We start from the raw sequence: 18,964 nt of genomic DNA, 5'->3' as shown, positions 1-18,964 counted from the left end.
TAGCACTCCCCTATTTTAGTTATTATATTATTTTGTATAATAATTAAACACGTAAATAAATAAATAACAATAAATTTGAAGAAAAATCGAATCCGACCTTTGAAATATTTTTCACAATATTTATATAAATAAATGAACACACTATTTTTTATATTATAAAAATTGAATTTATAATATGTAATTTATATATTTATTATTTTCAATTACTGGTTTGACAATTTCATTCTTTTGAAGTTCTGATTAAATTTTAGCAACTGGCTTCAAGCCTAAAATTTTAAAACATTGTCGCAAAACAGCGGCGGTTGCTTCGCATAGTAAAATGCGGCTATGATTAACTTTAACAATTTTGCCTGTCTTGTCTTTTTCAATGCAGTAGCAACTGTCATAGAATTCGGTGAAAGCAGTGCAGACTTCATAACAAAATTCGCAGAGGAAGTGAAGATACAAGCCACTGGAACATTTGATAATGATGTCAAAGAATTTGAGCAATGTTTTCGCAAGCTTCCACTCCTTTTCATGATCCAATACAATGTTAAATGCGTCCAATATCTTTGCTGGATTACTGAAATCTTCGCCAGAGCTGCGAGCAATTGAACAAATACGAGAGTATGTGTACAGTAAATATACGGCAGTATTTCCTCTATCATCCAGCATTTTCTCAAATGAAAACACATAATCACTAATACGATTGTGACAAAGATCAGCGTATTTGATACAACCATATGCCACTGATTCTTGAGCATCGCTCAACTCCTGTGGTGTTAGTATTTGATCACGACCTCTGTCCTGCAACTGTTTCAAAGAACATTTCATTCCCTCGTCGAGTAAATCAGACAATTTAACGGTATCGCCAGAGCGAGTCTTGAATTTTTTGCCATCTTCACCCAACACAACGCCGAATTGCACATGATCGATACGATGTTCGTTCGGATTAGCAATGCCGCAACGCTGAGCAGCTTCAAATATGGAATTAAAGTGCGTGCTTTGTCCAGAATCCACAACATAGATGATCCAGTTAACACATTCTTCTTCTATGCGGTGTCTAATTGCAGCCATATCTGATGTATCATATGTGAATCCTCCATCCGATTTCACTATTGTTAGCGGTATGCCAGTTTTATTAACATTCGGCCACATAATTTCACGGCCATCGTCGTGCTCCAAGAGATTCTTGCTTCGCAAAAACTCGACAACAGACAACATGCGCGATTGATAAAATGATTCGCCACGTTCCTCAATCGTGACGTCTAGTCGATTGTAAATCTTTTGGAACTCCTGTCGCGAAACGTCACATATGAGTTGCCAGGCCTTTATTGATTTTGGATCACCTGCTTGGAGAGTGACAACGTGCTGGTAAGCCCGCTTTTTGAAGTGCTCATCATCGTCAAATCTGTAAGTGAAAAAGACAATACACCAATAATTTAGCTTTACACAAATAAAAAAGGGTTTCCTACAACTGTTACACAATTTCAAATTAGACTGCGAACGAGACTTTCACTATGTTTTCTTAATAATAATTTAAGAAGACATAAACCAAGACAACATTACATTAAATGTACTAACACTCAATACTTACCGCTTTTTGGACTCTTTGTAAAATGCTTGTAAATCTCCAATTGGTGGACTCTCATTAATGAAGTTGGGAAACCGATCTTCCAAATGGGCAATGAGCATACCGAACTGTGTACCCCAATCGCCCAGGTGATTAATGCGAAGCACATCATGTTGCAAAAACTCAAGAAGGCGGCAAATCGATTCGCCAATAATCGTTGATCGCAAGTGACCAACATGCATTTGCTTGGCAATGTTTGGCGATGAAAAGTCAACGAGAATGCGTTTCTTGGGCACATTCGGTGGACTGATACCATCACGCAACATAGTGGTCAAGGCACTTACAGCATGTTGCCTGCAAAGAAAAAAGAAATATATATATATATATATGTGGAGGAACAAGTAGTAAACTTACTTGCTGAGGAAAACGTTCACGAAGCCAGCACCAGCAACTTCGATTTTATCAATTAATGGTGAAGCCGGGCAACATCTCTTGATCTCAGTGGCAATATCACGCGGTGATATGCTAATGCCGGCTTCTTTCATTTTCTTCGCTAATCCCATGGCATTATTGCATTGGTAATCACCGAATTTGGCGGACACATTATTCACAGCTGCAATAATAACTGGAGTTTTACTGTATAGAGGATAAGCTTCTGCAATTGCTGCCGAAAAGATCTTCTCCAAATGATCCATTATCAAGAGAGTATTATCCGAATCAGTTTCTGGCGACATATTCTTCTTCTCATCGGCTATTGCCTGTTGTAACACAATATTGAGCAACAGATATAAAAGTCATTGGTCAGATATATAGATATATAAGACAAATTACATACTTGATTAATTATGGCAAGACGATGCTTAAGTTTCGCATTCTCATTCAACAGCTTAACCACGGTGTCATCACCCTCTACATATGGCGACAATTCTTTTCGTGTCGAGTATTGGACTTTCGTGTGCAATTCTTTCGCTACACGTTCCTATTGAACGGATTAAATATAGTTTGTAAATAGTGAAAAAAATTCTAATTTTCCCATTATGAACATACCAAACTATTCAGCTTGTTTAACTCTGTTATTAGCCCAGTAGACATACCGCAGTTGTTATTTACTTAGATCTGACCACGTTACAATTCTGAACAAAAGTAGTTGATGTACAATAGCTCTATCGATACTATCGATATTATAAACAAGTTAAAGGAGGAAATAGCGTTGTATTTTTACTCGATAACATATCCGTGTCAAGCAAATGCTGACACTGAATACTACAAAACATATGCAAGTGGGTTGAACAGGTTAAGTAATTCCAAAATACATAAAAATACAAAGATAAAATTTAAAAATCACCATAAACATAAACTCTTTTGGGCTATGATTGGAAAAACACGTGTAAATTATCAAGCACTGTTTTAAAGGTTCAAAGTTGTATAATGTTAAAATGAAGTTTATATTAAATCATCTAATTTAAATTTATAGATTTATTTTCAAATTTAAGGATTGGGAAAACTATTTATGAAATTTGTAAGAATTGTTTGCAATAGTTTTAAAGTAAAATAAATAAAAATACTACTTAGGCATACTTGGTCCAAATATTTAAATTATTTTAAAAATAATAAGTGTAATCTAATAGCCTCTTTCCACCTCACTCAGTTTTTCTACGTTTTTTAAAGTCCCGTTTCGGGGTTTCCATCTGCACGAACCGAAAAATATGGGCAACGGTAAATTTCTCAATATGGCCGCTCTGAAATATCAGCTGTTCAAATGTAAACACGAGTTGGCGAACATTTCAAAAAACAGCACGCGCATTTGAAAATGGAAAATTTTATTAAATTGCAGAATTTTTATGAGGATTTTAACGAAGTGGAGGGAAAATTAGCGAAGTATAGAGTAGTATAGGCCATTGCTGGCAGCAATGTAATATTTACATAAATACATTTACTTTTTAGCAACGGCATGGGTGTTTTTAGGAGCGCGATGTTCCTGGAAACAACGAATCATTTTTTGAAGATAATTTTCGAATTAATGGGGAGGAGTTTGGCATCCTTGTGGAGCGCCTTTGTGGATTGGCCAAAAAAGGCACTACATTTCTCCTCCCATAACTCGAACAACATAGCCTCGTGGATGCCACTCCTCGATATTGACGGCTTGCGAGTTTTTTTGCTCATCTAAAATATAAACAATTTGTTTTAAAAAGCAAAATCAAATTTTTATTTTTCTATTTTCATACCTTGGCGCACTTTAATGTCAGCTGTTTTGTTAGTGGTGAGCTCTTTTTCGTTGTCATATCGATCAAAATATCGCATAATTACCCAAAAAGTGCGTTCGCTATTTCTACGTAGCTCGCGAACGTAGAAAAACCGACGTTTTTTTCTTATGGGATTTTACATGGGGCGAACGTAACATTCGGCCTGAACGTGAAAAAACCAAATAAAACCAAAGAAAACCGACAGGTGGAAAGAGGCTATAAGCATTCGATGATTTAAACGTGCATCTCAATCAAAGAAGCATTTAGAAATCGATAACAATATTGTAGACTCCTAAATATATCGATGCATCTTACATCTCTATTCGCTGCATAAATTGCTTTGTTATTGCAGTTATAGAAATTTGACATCGTTTTCTTTACTAAAAAATTGAAATAGTTCTTTTTCTGGAAAACTGTGCTAATTTACAGAAATCACAGCTCTTTGAGCGCAATCGTTAATGGTCTAACGAAATACAATAAAGACATTGCTTGTACTTTGTCATCAAAACAGCATTATGGTACGTCTTCCGACATGTTCGTATTTTTGTACGATTTGTTATTTAGTAGATTTGATTAATAATTTTAATATAGATAAATGGAACATTTATATTGAAGCGGTCTGTTATAAGTGCATTAAATATTTATACAACAAAACCAATTCAATGCACACGTCAGTGCAGGCAAATAGAAATGAAAATGATTGTAAATTGCAATGCGACTCGTGATTGGTCTAACATTATTCATTTTGCAGAATTGCGTGTAGTTCTTGTGAAATTGTGATTTACTTCAGCCAACTTATCATTAACTAAATGCGGATTTCCCTAATGTACCGCTGCTTAAGTGCTTTTTTATTTTTGTCGTACTATATTGCAATTAAAGGTTAGCTCTTGTATAGGTTAAAGGTATTTGACAATACAGTAAAGACTCGCTCTGTGGAACGGTCTAGAAGGCTTCTAGTGATTGTTTTTCAAACTATAGTAAATGTGTTAGGAAAAGTGTACATGAAGCAAACTGACCGGCTAATAGAAATGTTTGCATCGGAAGATTTCATTGCAATGTAGTAAAACATAAAACTGTAGCCACAGTTCTTAAATTATTGTCTAAATTACAATTAAGTGCAAACACAAGCGTAAAGCTACAAGATAACTAAAAATTGCAGCCTCCTAAGTCTTCCCCATTGTGTGTTATAAAATTTGAATGTCCTAAACATGCACATCCATTTATTTTATTGAATAGAATATCTGCAAATATCATAATAATAATCATATTATATATTTTTATAGGATATCCAACAATTGGAAATATTGTGCAAGCAACTGTATGAAGCCACAGACGCCACCATTCGAGCTGATGCTGAGAAAAGTCTCGTATCCTTTGTGAATAGCCAGGATGCCTTACCAAAGTGCCAGCTGCTGTTGGATCGAGCTGATTCAAGCTACGCCCAACTGCTTGCTGCATCAACCCTAACTAAACTAATACAGGGTATCACTTTGACACAGCGCATTGATATTCGCAGCTATGCTCTTAACTACTTGGCAACCAGACCAAATTTGCAGCACTTTGTGGTTCAAGCACTGGTCACGCTGCTAGCGAAGATCACAAAGTATGGTTGGTTCGATTCATACAAAGGTGAATTGATCTTTCAGAACCTGCTTGAAGATGTCAAAAGGTTCTTACAGGTATGCAATGCATATACGATATGTGTACTTCGTATTTAATAGTTATTTATTTATTTATTCGATTCGTTAAGGGATCGGTTGAGCATTGTACAATTGGTGTACAGATTCTCTCACAGCTGGTGTCCGAAATGAATTCAATTGTCGAGTTGGATGCACATCTATCATTTTCCAAAAATCGAAAGATTGCCACATCCTATCGAGATCAACAGCTGTTCGACACTTTCCTACTCTCCTGCTCGCTGTTGGATACAGCGCGCGACAATAGCAAGAACTTGAATTTTATGGACGAATCACAACAAGCGTGAGTTAACATTTAACTTATCCATCTATTTTTTCGATTTGTCTATATTAAAAAATGCGGCATTGCATATCACCAAAGATAACCTAGCTTATGACCCACGATATTTCAACAGTAATAAGCCATAAGAGACACGGGACTATTCTGCACGAGCTAAATTTAGAATTTTGGTATTTCTACTCGACTTCTTAATAATACAGTTACAACCACGAAATCAGCATATTGGCTTTTTATATTGATTCTATAAACTTCTCAAAGATCGAACTATAAGTGTAAAGGAGTGAATTTCAATATAAAATTGCGACGTAAAGTTCGTATGTAAATGTTTTCGTTTGCAGAATGAAAGAATCAAATTTTTCTTAACTTAGCCTCTTGAAGTTTGCATTTTGTGAACATTACAATTAATGTTTTAAATAGAATAAGTTTTAATAATAATTAATTTCGTGTATATAAAACAACGGTCTAACGGTTGATTTTTCTTTTTTATTAATCTGTTCAGTTTAATATCACAAGTGTTACGTCTTACAAAGAATTGCTTGAGCTTTGACTTTATTGGCAGCTCTACAGATGAATCAGCTGATGATATGAACAATGTGCAGGTTTGTGATTAATATAATAAATGGTAAAACGATGAATGGTTAATTTAATTCTTTTTACCCACAGATACCGACAGCATGGCGTCCGGCTTTTCTTGATTCCAACACATTAAAATTGTTCTTCGATTTATATCAAATATTACCGAATGGTTTAGCGAGTTACTCACTATCATGCCTAGTGCAAATGACATCGGTTCGAAGATCTCTATTTAGTAACTCGGAGCGAACAAAATTTTTGACCCATTTAGTTGAGGGTGTCAAAAATATACTCACCAATTTACATGTAAGTATCAATTTGTATTGCCATTGAAAAAGATAGATCAAAAGAAAAATGTTTATTATGAATGATGCTCAAAGAATGAATGAATAACATTTCCAGATAAAACAACACTTTACTTCTTAGTTATCTAATCACAGTTTAAATGTATCTTTTACAGGGACTTAGTGATCCTGATAATTATCATGAGTTCTGTCGTCTGCTTGCCCGTCTCAAGTCCAACTATCAACTGGGTGAACTTATTGCTGTTCCTTGTTATCCCGAAGCCATAGAACTGATTGCAAAATTCACAGTACAGTCGTTACATGTAAGTTTGTACTTCTTTTTTATTTTTTTTATCGAATTTGTAATAAGTACTGATTTATTTGCTTTATCAGATGTGGCTCTTTGCTCCAAACAGTGTCCACTATTTGCTTACGCTTTGGCAGCGTATGGTTGCGTCAGTGCCATATGTTAAATCGCCGGATCCGCATTTACTTGGCACATACACTCCGGAAGTGGTTAAGGCGTACATTGAGTCTCGCCTGGATGCTGTGCCTTTAATTGTTCGTGATAATATGGAGGATCCATTAGATGATCTTTGCATGGTGCAGCAACAACTCGAGCAGTTGTCGGTTATTGAACGTTGCGAGTACAACAAGACGTGCAATTTTCTAGTGCAGCACTTTGATCAAAAAGCACGAGAATACGAAAATCTAATACAAATGCCAAATGCCAACCCCACAGATATCACTGTACATGAGCTGCAGTTAACGTGGTTGGTCTATATAATTGGCTCGGCCATTGTTGGCAGACTTTCAGTAACAACCAGCGACGAACATGACAATATGGATGCCGAGCTTGTGATTCGTGTATTGCAATTAATGAGTTTAACTGACTCCCGTCTACCGCAGACCGGATGTGAGAAGCTAGAGTTGGCAATTCTAAGTTTCTTAGATCAGGTTCGCAAGATGCACAGCAGTGACCAAGCTCAGAAAGCAACTGTATATAAGCGACTAAGCGAAGTATTTGGATTGAATGATGAACAAATGTTACTCAGTTTCATCAATCGTAAAATGTAAGTGTTATCTGTAATCAGTACAGAACTTAATGCATTAAATGTTCGAAGGTATTAAGGAAACTTAAATCGACCTTTTCTCCATAACTTTTCTTTCTGTAAGTCACGTCTTTTTTATATTTCTGTCTTTGCAGTATAACTAACCTTAAATTCTGGGGTCGCTCTGAGCAAATAATAACAAAAACATTAATGTTATTGTCGGACCTTTCGGTGCACTTTAATTCAGTGCGTAAATTGGCACGTTTAGAAGAAGTCCAATTCATGTTAACACATCACACAAGCGAACATTTTCCCTTCCTTGGTACGAGTTCGTCATTGAACGAAATGCGTTGTCGCACAATGTTTTACACTTCGCTCAGTCGCTTATTAATGTTTGATTTGGGCGAGGACGAAGAGCGTTTCTACAATTTCTTAACACCACTCACAAGTAAGTCGCATGAGCTAAGTTTAAATTATACATATATATTTTATACAGTTTGCTCTCAGATCAATTTGAATCACTTGGCAATGTGTTAATGGACACCAAATGCTTTCCCAATGATGAAGTGAAGAAGGCGATTATTGGTCTATCGCGAGATTTACGTGGTCTGGCATTACCTCTTAATGCTCGCATTCAATACACCATGCTATTTGAGTGGCTGTAAGTATTCGTCGATTCGCCCTCGATACTCATTCCCACTTGATTTCCTATTGATGGTACACTAATTGCAGTTACTACACTGATTATTTACCAATACTTCTTCGTGCTGTTGAGCTTTGGGCGCATGAACCTGCCATCACAACACCTGTGTTAAAGCTGTTTGCCGAATTGGTGCATTGTCGCACTCAACGTTTGGCTGGCAATGTGTCTAGCCCAATGGGCATTTTATTGTTTCGAGAGGCATCAAAACTGATCTGTATTTACGGCAATCGTATTCTGCACCTTGAAGTGTCAAACGATCAACTATATCCGATGAAACTGAAAGGGATATCCATATGCTTTCTAATATTAAAAAATGCACTTGGGGGTAATTATGTTAACTGTGGGGTATTTAAATTATATGGAGACGACACATTACACAATGTTCTTGACATCATCGCTCAGCTAATTCTATCTATTCGCCAAAGCGATTTGTTGGTAAGTTAAATAACTGGTAACCACGAAGTAAATATTCACACATATCTAAAATACACATTTACAATCAACAGGAATATCCAAAACTGGCGTCAGCATATTACAATTTATTGAACTGCCTATCTCAAGATCATGTCACATATCTTGCTGCTTTTGAACCTCGTGCGTTTGTCTACATTCTTGAAAGTTTGACGAAGGGACTTGCTGCCTTAGGTGGGTATTTTCATTTATTTGTTGCCCCCCTTTCAATGCTTGAAATTAATGTTCTAATTTTTATTAAATTTTAGATTCAGCAATTTACATCAGCTGCTGCACCATTTTGGATAGCATCGTTTCGTATATCTTCAAGCAACTGCAATTGAAAAGTAATTTATTCCGATATTTTGTTTTTAAAACATATTATAATCTTTATTTTTCTAGTTTCAACATTCCCCAATAAGAAGCTACGTAGATTGACACGTGAAAATTCACAGTTTCTTAAGGTAAGTATGTGACACTTCACAATTATTTATAAAATATCTCATAAGTTACATTTTTGACTTTAAAAAATTCAACTTTCAATCTTCAAACAATTCCGTTCATAAGCATTTTACTTTGTTGTGTGTCGTCCCTCTCTTTCTATTTGGTGTCTGCACTTGGATTGGAAACCAATCAGACGAATCACACTACAATTATAAACAAAGTACAGTGTACCCAACATAGAACAAACTGGTTTGAATGTAAAGAAAGTGAGTTCTCGCTTTCTGAAATTTCAAGTCGGAAATTCCTTCATTTAAATAATGTAAATTATTCAAGAATTATCTTATTATATGTTAGGCATTATGATAATATGAATATTCTCACTAAGTAAACTTTCTACGTCAATATTTTTAGGTGGTTGAATTGAACTCGGAGTTGTTACAAAGTATGATGTCATCTTTGTTAAACAATGTACTCGCTGAAGATGGTAGAAACCAATGGTCCATGTCTCGTCCACTTTTGGTACTTATTCTGCTTTATGAGGACTATTACCGGTAATTATCCTTTAAAATGATTAACAACAAAAATGCAAATGAAAAGTAACTTTTGTTTTTTATCTAGATCATTAAAAGAAACAATAATACGAACACAGCCTGTAGAGAAACAGCAAACAATGGCTCAGTGGTTTGAGGACCTAATGCTTGGCATAGAGCGTAATGTGTCCAGTAAAAATAAGGAAAAGTAAGGATAAAACCACATTGTTTGTATTACAATAATTAAGTAAATTAAATTGTTGAATATGTGAGATCAAGAGATTGCAAAACTTTAAAAAACACTTTTGGTAAACACAAAGGCATACAAATTTAAAAGTAGGAAATCATTAATATTTTAAAGAGTTTCAGTTTATAAAGTTACAAGTAATTTATGTGAATATTTCCTTCTATTTTTCTTTAGGTTTACGCAGAATTTATCAACGTTTCGGCGAGATGTCGTTAATCTACCAAAATCGACGACGTACTCTACAGGTATTGTTTACTTTATATACATATTTCCTATTCACAATAGAATAGTATATGAGTATGCATCAGCGTTAATAAAAACCGAATTCTATTAATTTATTTTTGCAGAGAATTCATACCAGGTGTATACTGAAACAAACTACTCAATATCGGTATAACTGTTGGATTTGGATTTTGTTTGCTTACATCTACTGGTGTTACCTGTCAACAAGCTGTCATAACACAATTTTATTAACATTATCTTGTATTTGTATATAAGTAACTCATTTATAAAACAAACTAATTTAAATTAAGAAATAATTCTTGATAAAATTATACAATTGATAATGTCAATCAAAATAAATGATTAGTTTTATTAATATAACATAAAACGATAAAATATTGAGCCAGCATTCCCACAAAACCACAATCTCATTCCTATCGGAATATTCTTTACATATTTATTTTATGGTATAACAAATCCAGCTTGTTCTTGTAATTTACCAGTTTGGGAGTACAAATTGTAGTCCGGTTCCTTACTTGAATTTTCAAATTTTAATGGTGAAATTAAAAAACATTTAAAAACTTGTTTCAGGTCACACAATTTTTATTTGTTGTTTTGCGCATTTATACATTAATGGTTCAGAGTTTTCAATTAGTTTCCCCAATATTCGCATTATTATACCAAATCTGGGAATAATTTTTGTTTTTTGGCTTTTATACAATTTATTGCAAACAGTTATGGTCAAATGTGAACAATGGTAGCCTTAACAAATTTATAGAGATTGTTGTTTACGAATGACTTTGGTCTAATGGATACAAGTTATCACTGGGTAAAAGAGAGAGAGAGTAAAAAAATAAAAAATAAGTAAATTGACTTTCTTATATTTGCCATTTCGAACGAAATCCTAGGAGTAATCGCTTAGAAATATATGGATGACCTAATGCATATTCTACCAATAATATGTATATTAATTACTATCATAAATATGATATAAAACCTTTATGAAAATGCATTTTGCTCTCGTGGTGTTTATACGTTTATTTGTTGTCATTCTACCGCTTTTATTAATTCTCATTCAAAAGTTAACTACATTTGAAAAAAAAATATTAACAATCTTGTGCCCATCCCTGTTAAAGAGCGCAAATTGAAGTAAAGTGTAATAGCAATTAAATGAATTTTCGATGTAGTTGGGAAAGTTCGATTTAATAGTTTCTTTTTACATGATCTACATTGATTAAGAACTCATTTTTGCTTCTCAAAATTTAACGATCGCGGCATTAAGGCGAGACATGCATGCGCCTGCTGTTCCATGAAAATTTGATCTTTGGTTTTTCCGCAAGCAACACGAGCCCATTTTGGATCTAACAGATGATCGCTCGTTGAGCCACGAAGCCGATGATAATATGGCCGATTCTCTTTTTTGCCCTCATCGAAAAGCAGATCCTGACCGCCGCATAGCGAATCTTTCATAATGTTGCTTGGCGAAAAATGTGCAGGCGATTGCTCCGATGATAAAAATTTACTTGGTGTTTCGGTTTCGAATGGTAACGTCTTCTTTCCATATTGTATGTTATAGCCCCAACTAGGAAGCAATGATTTTCTCGTACGCTTTGGCGCTGGGGAATGTACGCTTCTGTATGCAAGTGAATTGGAACACTCAAGATCTGAGCGATCGTCGCGTTCAGTGTTTTCGCCGACACCTTTGCTACTGTTGTTAAGGTCTGAATCATTCATCTGCTCCTCGTTGATAATTTCGGCCAAATCCTCAACCAGACTCGACGGGCTTGAGGGAATATAGGAGCGTCCATCACGCTTCTCGCGTTTACCAATGGCAGCGAGAGCATTCTTAAACGGAGTTGGCGTCCGCAGCCCAACAATACCTGCGGAGGGAAAGCAAGAGGGATACATTTTTAAGAGTGTACAGTGAATAAAATATATAGAATTTTAAAGAATATGATTCTTAAGCTATTCTACAATCTGTCTGCCTTTAGCATTAATTCAATTGGATATTTAATTGTTTTATAGATTATCATTATGACTGTACTCACTTTTATGTGGTGTTTCAATTGATGACGATTCCAATTCCTTCTTAATTTCCATGCCAACGCGATTATAGACTTTAGTCACGGGCGTGCTAGCTCGCAAGTTCATATCCTCGAATGTGGTCAGACAGGGTGATCTAAGGAATTGACTCGGCGAAAAGGGTAATGATTTGATTGGCGTTATAACTGGCGATTCGGGCAGCTTGTTTTTATATTCGCTCTTGAGTTCAACATACGGATGTTGTGTTGTTGCCTGTCCATTGTCGACAGCAGCATTTTGCTTGCGGGATCGCTTCAAGATATTGGGTGTTGGTCTGTGGCCCAGCTTTAGATCCGTGTATTGCAAAAGCGATTGCGCCGAAGCTGATATCGATACTAGTTTGCCAAGTCCATCGGCTCCGCCCCCGGCAGCTGCTGTTGCATTGTTTGCCTTGACATCCTTCTTGGCAATATTCTCCTCATTGCAAGAGTCACTTGTGGCCATATTCGAATCACCATTTAATTCGTTTATCTTGCCATGGCCAGCCTGTTGTTGTTGCTGCTGCTGTTGTGGTGGCTTGGCACCAATGCCGCCTATGCCACCGGATTTGATCAAAGTGATGAGATGCGTGCGAGAGCTTTTCAAATCGCCCGTTGTTAGCGTATTCACCGATCGTCGCTCAGCATCATATTTGCGACGCATTGTTGAGTTCCAATGATTTTTAATCGCATTATCTGTGCGTCCTGGCAAAAGTTTTGCAATCTTTGCCCACTGATTTCCCAGCTTGATGTGAGCATTGTAAATGATCTTATCCTCCTCCTCGGTCCAAGCGGTCTTCTTGATATTGGGATTAAGGTGATTGTGCCAACGTTCCCGACACTGTTTGCCAATGCGACCATTCAAATATCGCGCAATTAGTGTCCACTTCTTGGGCCCAAAACGTCGCACCAATTCAATAACTTTCTCATCCTCATCGCGGGTCCACGGGCCTTTGATGAGCTCCGGATTAAGGACTTTGGCCCAACGCTGCTGGACTTGTTGCTCAAGCCGATCCTTAAAGTGTGTGCCAATAATGTCCCAGCTTTCACCGTGTTTCTCCACCAACGATTTGAGCAAAACATCTTCGGACTTCGACCAACGCTTGCCAAAACCATAGTTTGGATGTCCAGTCGTCGCAATCTTTGATGTCGATGTCTGTGTCTGCAGCTGAAGGTGAATTGTTTTACCCCTCGCCAATTGTCCATCATTATCGTCATCATCATCATCATCATCGCCATCCCCATCTCCATCACCGTGAGTATCGTCATCATCGGCAGCAAAGTCTGCCTCCAATTTTGCTTCTTTATTTTTTAAATGATCGGCTGTAGCAGCAGCTACTTCGTGGCCATCATTTTCATGGTCGCTATATTCAGATGCTTCAGAGTCCTCCGAAAGAAATTCCAAATTCTCATCGCCAAGATTGGCGTTGCACACACTGTCTGCCATGCTGTGTGAGTGTCTGCTTACGACTTTCGTGGTGAGCAGAAATGAAAGATTTCAGTGCGCAACGTGCTGTCGCCGCAGTTTCTAGTGTAAAAATGAACGTGTCCGCGACAGTACAAACACTTTATAGCACTGGCATGCGGAGGCGGAGGCGGATGCGGATGGTGTAAATAATGTTCGCAAATATCACTGAATGTGCTACTGGGTATTCGTTCTTTACAGCTGAGGCACTGTATCACATTGACCGGATGTCGCTGATCTCCAGACAATAATGGATGCGTTGCATCACTTTCAGATCGGCTGAGGTCAGTTGTACTTGCAACCGAAGATAACATTAAGCATTTAAAAAAAAAAATAGAAAATAAACGACTTGTGTACAATTGTGTTTTCTTGCAATCCTAAATATTCACAATCCAACACATCAAAATTAATATCTGCATATATGTATAATTTCAATCACAATGTCGATACGCCTTAACTGACGTCTCCTCCAACTGTAGATTTTTTAAATAGCATGTAGTTTATTGTAAATATTGCGTTTATCCACATCCGTGATTTCAATTTATCCGGCTACGACGTAACTTTAGTTATTTTCATACTAGAACCGAACTCGTAGTTTTGTTAACATTTGACAGTTATTTATTCGATTACGACTTTTAATAGTCCACTTGCAAGTAATAAACAATTTAATTAATTCTGTCACAAAAGCATTGAATTTACTCGACGGCGTCGATTACAGTTTGTTATCGAACCACGAGTTTCATGAAACGGAACCAAAACGATATCATTGAGCAAGATAGCATCTAATCAATCCGAAACGTGGAATTGGAACAAAAAATTGGGAATTGTTTATTCAGTTATCGATTGACAATTTTTCATGTTCGTTATATTTATGTGACTTAGGAAAATGTTATCAAACAAGCATAATAGCAAGAATAACAACGCGAAACGTTTAAAATAAATATTTAAAATTACAAATATCGATATTTTATTATACTTATTTATTATTTGTATTGTTCTGTGTTAAAATTTGGAGAATATAATGCCGATATATTCGTTGTTAAGCACTTGTTTTTATTCTATTTATTTAATTTTTTTTATAATTAGTGTTTTATAACATTTAGCCAACAATCGTAACTGTAAGTAAAAATGCATTGCCAAACTACAGCTTTATTGTAAATTATTTCTCTTAAATTTGTCACGACGTCTGTCGACCATACGCGAACCCGAGTCGATAGCGCGATTACCAGCGAACATTATATTTTATTTGCAATCTAAGCTTCGATAGGTGTTTTGCTTGTCAGACTTAAACCCCACACTCTGATAATCTATCATTCTACCCTTTAGGCCTTTGCCAATATAATGATAAGTCTTAAAATTGAGCCTTTTAGCTATTACCATTTCGGTTGTGCTTAATTGGTTCAGCCAGTTAGAACAAAAATAGATTATTCATTAGACATAAATATATTTTGCAAATTTTTGAGGAAAATTCGTTATCCAATTAAAAGAATTCAGGCTTCTCAGTTGAAAAAATATTCAGGAACTAAGGACTCAGAGAAGGTTGCAAAGTGTTGATCTTACAGACCTCCCAATTTCATTATTGTCGTATTAAATTATATTGCTCATTGCTTTCCTCAACAAGTTTATATTTTTAACTATTATACACGTATTTCGTTGAATTTTAAATTTTACTATAGGTCTTAAAGTGAAATGTAGAAATATTACTCAGCTTCCACCTATAAAGATAAAAAACTCACGATGATCATAGTTAAAAAAAAAGTTAGTTCCAGATTATTAGTCATTCACATTTGAGGTACATTCTTTTCATTTATTGTAGGAAATTACTTGTATCACAAAAATTGTATGGGTTGTTAAATGTATCCTCATGAATAGAAATTATCAACATATTATGATAATATTCAGTTAATTTAAATGTACAATAAATTACAACGTCTTTGTTCTTACAATGTAAAACACACACGTAAAGTTTTAAATATATGTACATAATAAAATCAGGTCGGGATTTGATGCATACCCATTGGCAAAACTTGACGTACATTCATATTAATGCGCGATTCGCGAATGAACTCATTAAACGGTTGCCAGAATAATTCATCCTTCACTTTTTCGAATAATTTGGAGTCCAATGCATTATTAAGATTTGTATCCATGTTCCCAACGTCATCGTTTTCTTTAGAGGTATTAGCTTTTGATTCGACAATATTCCATGGCTCCTGATCAGTTGTCATAACACGTGGAACAGCATGATAACAAAGGCGGGATGCTTCCGACATTACTAGTACATCGCCGCTACGAAGATATATCGCCGAAGGTTTCTCATTTAATGTCGTGCCACCTATAAGGAATATCGCAGATTGTCCGAAACTGTAAATATATAACGGAATAAAATAAAATATCTTGCATACTAATTCATAATTATTATTATGTACCTATATGAGAACAATGGTGCCGAATGATTTAGCTCCGAATGATCCGTGTGTCCTGATAAACAAGTGCCGATGGGATAATAATTGACGATGGCAGCTTGTGGCACAAAGTTGGTGTATCCAAGTGTCACACAAAATGCTTCGCATAAACTTGCCAAATCTGAAGGAAACGTTGAGTGCATTGCTTCATCGTAGACTTTGGTGTCCCAATTGTGATGATATCCTAACGTTGTCCAGCGCATTGCAACCTTAAGGCGGCTGGCCAGCTTAACATCACCATTGTTGCTGCAGTTTTGCAGCTCTTGCCACCAGTTGGATAGAGCAGCAGGTGAAAACTTTGTGGCATCCAAGTTAGAGACGTATGGCGGTTGTGAATAGTCTCGAAGACCGCGTGCTATCCAATAGCGTTGACCGCTCAATGTAAACGGATTCCGAATGAGCAGTAGTCCAGGATGATTTGACAGTTGGTAACATCGCCACAAATGCTCCGGCTGCAGTCCAACAGCCTGCCGCAGTCTTGCCTCACTTTGAATGAATGCAGATTCAGAGATATGCACAGGTTTCACCAACTACATATGTATGTACATATGTGTGCGAACACACACACACACACACATACATGTGCATATGCAACTCATCAGTTTGCTTCCCACATGTTTAGAACATACTCTGTATTGTATTTATGTACTTACATTATGCCAACTGTGAGATGTAATTTTATTTTCTTCGTACAAGTCAACGTCAATCACATCTTGTAGGTCGGGCGGGGGATTTTTCTTTTTATATTGCTGGAACGCTTGTTTGAACATTTTGCAAATCTTTTTTTGTAATCACAATAAACTCTCATATCTCTGAGTAGCTAGTTCTACCAGCTGTGAGAGCGTGTGATTGCTATCGATTCTTAATCGGACTTTTCGGCGTTTTTGGTATATTCCAACTGTGTTGAAATGTACATTTTTTAAATATTGATTGATGGTTACACTCTGGCAAGTAAAACAGCTTTGGGAAATTTAATAATTTTAATTTAATTTAATAAATTTATTTTTCTTCGAAAAGAAAATATTTTATATTTTATTTATGTCGCTGCAAAAAATATATTTTCATCTCTAAATGTTTTTTCTTTACAAGAAATTTAACTGCTAAATAAAATTTCAAATTATGGTTTTGTAACAAACAAAATAACAAATAAATTTAAAGGAATAATCTATAAATAAATTTCCATGAATTTTGTTGAATATATGTTTAAATTCTGGATGCTATGAAAACGGACAATAGTCTTGTATCAAATTCTTCAAATTGTTTTGTAATATTGAATGGGCACATATGATATTTCTAATGGAACCCAAAAGTCCTTTTGTGTGTGTGACGCAAAGATCCCCTGCAAAATACCAACCGACCAAACAACCAACAATAACAATATGAGAATTCATTCATCTAACGAGCATAAAAACAGCTGGTCGCACTCAACGCTGTATTCTTATTAGACAGTCTGGTGTATCATTGTGTGTACCACAAAAAAATGTACCGAAATGTACCAAAAATGTTCGGCGTACACTTGCTTTTCCTCTCAATTATTCTCTTACTTTCATTTTATACTGTATACGTTGTATACGTGTATGTATGTAGGTCTGTACATACATACGTATGTAGGCATGAATGTATATCTCTCTCTTTTTAATCTTGCACTCCTTGTAATTGCGCTGCGCAGCAAAAGCAGCGCGCGCCACAGAGCACCGAAAAAATTCATTTTCCACATTTTTGTTAGCCACAGGCGGGCGGACACAGGCTCAGAGTGCCGAGTGCGTCGGATGTCCTCTAATCGTGCGAGTGTCCTTTGTGTCTCTTGACGTGCGTCGTCGTCGTCGTCGTCGTCGTCGAAAGTCGACAGGAGAAGCAAAAACCAAATCGTACAATTACACAAAAATTATATCACAATTTCTCTCGACTGCAAAAGAAGCGCTCCAAGAATTCCAATAGGAAAAATATATTTTAGTTGTATATCCAATTGGATCGTCTATAAAACATACATACATATAAATGTAATACATATTGCTTAACAATAATAATAAGAGCGAATATTTGTCTGTTTTTTGTATGTGATTTATTTGTTACTTACAACAATATTGTGTGCGAAAAAAATCAAAGAAAAAATTGAAACGAAAATCGGAAAAACGAAAAAATAGAAAAAGTTTGTAGCCCAATACAGAGGGCAGTATTATGGAATCGAAGCAGGTTGCAAGGTAATGAAAAATGTCTGCGAATGTGTCTGTGTGCGTGCAAGTGTGAGTGTCCATGTGAGTGTGTGATGCATGTGACAGTGCTGTATTATTGTTAGGTGCTAATATACACACACACACACACACACACACACACACAAACAAAAATAAAAGTACATATTTTATGCTTCTATGCCGTTTTTGCAATTTCAATCGTCTTTCATAAATAACACGATATCTATGGGTGTTGTGTATGTATGTAGCTTTGTTGCGCCGCCTTTCTGTCATATATGTTGACATACATACATATGTATGTATGTATACGCAAATAGTGTATGTCGATGTATGTATGTATGTACATAAATGCGCATATGTTTTTATGAACGAACATTGTTCAAGTTATTTATCTTAACTAAACGTATCTGTGAATATGCATATGTACATACATACTTATATGTATGTATCTATATTATGTGGTTCATTCTGCACACACACACACATGCAAATGTATGTGTATACA

At 35.9% G+C, this 18,964-nt stretch overlaps 4 protein-coding genes across 4 annotated transcripts; 1 reads left to right on the top strand and 3 right to left on the bottom strand.

The window, feature by feature from the left end:
* Window positions 1–183: 183 nt before the first annotated feature.
* On the bottom strand, window positions 184–2,716 carry LOC117575904 (probable arginine--tRNA ligase, cytoplasmic). The gene is made up of 5 exons (XM_034260353.2): window positions 2,600–2,716; window positions 2,388–2,531; window positions 1,967–2,310; window positions 1,577–1,906; window positions 184–1,390 (listed from the first exon to the last, which is right to left on the bottom strand). The coding sequence occupies exons 1-5, from the start codon at window positions 2,642–2,644 to the stop codon at window positions 241–243; spliced, it is 2,013 nt and encodes a 670-aa protein (XP_034116244.1). The 5' UTR covers window positions 2,645–2,716; the 3' UTR covers window positions 184–240.
* A 1,401-nt stretch (window positions 2,717–4,117) lies between these two features.
* LOC117573317 (ran-binding protein 16) lies at window positions 4,118–10,561 on the top strand. Its single transcript, XM_034256428.2, has 17 exons — window positions 4,118–4,313; window positions 5,079–5,474; window positions 5,546–5,775; window positions 6,272–6,371; window positions 6,436–6,651; window positions 6,806–6,952; window positions 7,023–7,702; window positions 7,837–8,129; window positions 8,189–8,342; window positions 8,414–8,819; window positions 8,891–9,029; window positions 9,104–9,181; window positions 9,237–9,298; window positions 9,690–9,829; window positions 9,897–10,016; window positions 10,230–10,300; window positions 10,403–10,561. Exons 1-17 carry the CDS (start codon window positions 4,311–4,313, stop codon window positions 10,450–10,452), a joined length of 3,285 nt encoding a protein of 1,094 aa, XP_034112319.1. The 5' UTR covers window positions 4,118–4,310; the 3' UTR covers window positions 10,453–10,561.
* A 298-nt stretch (window positions 10,562–10,859) lies between these two features.
* Window positions 10,860–14,517, bottom strand: LOC117572852 (myb protein). Its single transcript, XM_034255921.2, has 2 exons — window positions 12,326–14,517; window positions 10,860–12,157 (listed from the first exon to the last, which is right to left on the bottom strand). Exons 1-2 carry the CDS (start codon window positions 13,782–13,784, stop codon window positions 11,520–11,522), a joined length of 2,097 nt encoding a protein of 698 aa, XP_034111812.1. The 5' UTR covers window positions 13,785–14,517; the 3' UTR covers window positions 10,860–11,519.
* Window positions 14,518–15,524: 1,007 nt separating this feature from the next.
* LOC117577809 (nucleic acid dioxygenase ALKBH1) lies at window positions 15,525–17,107 on the bottom strand. The gene is made up of 3 exons (XM_034262740.2): window positions 16,921–17,107; window positions 16,232–16,797; window positions 15,525–16,166 (listed from the first exon to the last, which is right to left on the bottom strand). Exons 1-3 carry the CDS (start codon window positions 17,035–17,037, stop codon window positions 15,794–15,796), a joined length of 1,056 nt encoding a protein of 351 aa, XP_034118631.1. The 5' UTR covers window positions 17,038–17,107; the 3' UTR covers window positions 15,525–15,793.
* Window positions 17,108–18,964: the final 1,857 nt, after the last annotated feature.

The sequence above is a fragment of the Drosophila albomicans genome, chromosome X, assembly GCF_009650485.2.
Source record: "Drosophila albomicans strain 15112-1751.03 chromosome X, ASM965048v2, whole genome shotgun sequence".
Lineage (NCBI taxonomy): Eukaryota > Metazoa > Arthropoda > Insecta > Diptera > Drosophilidae > Drosophila > Drosophila albomicans.
This window is presented reverse-complemented; position numbering and strand designations above follow the sequence as displayed.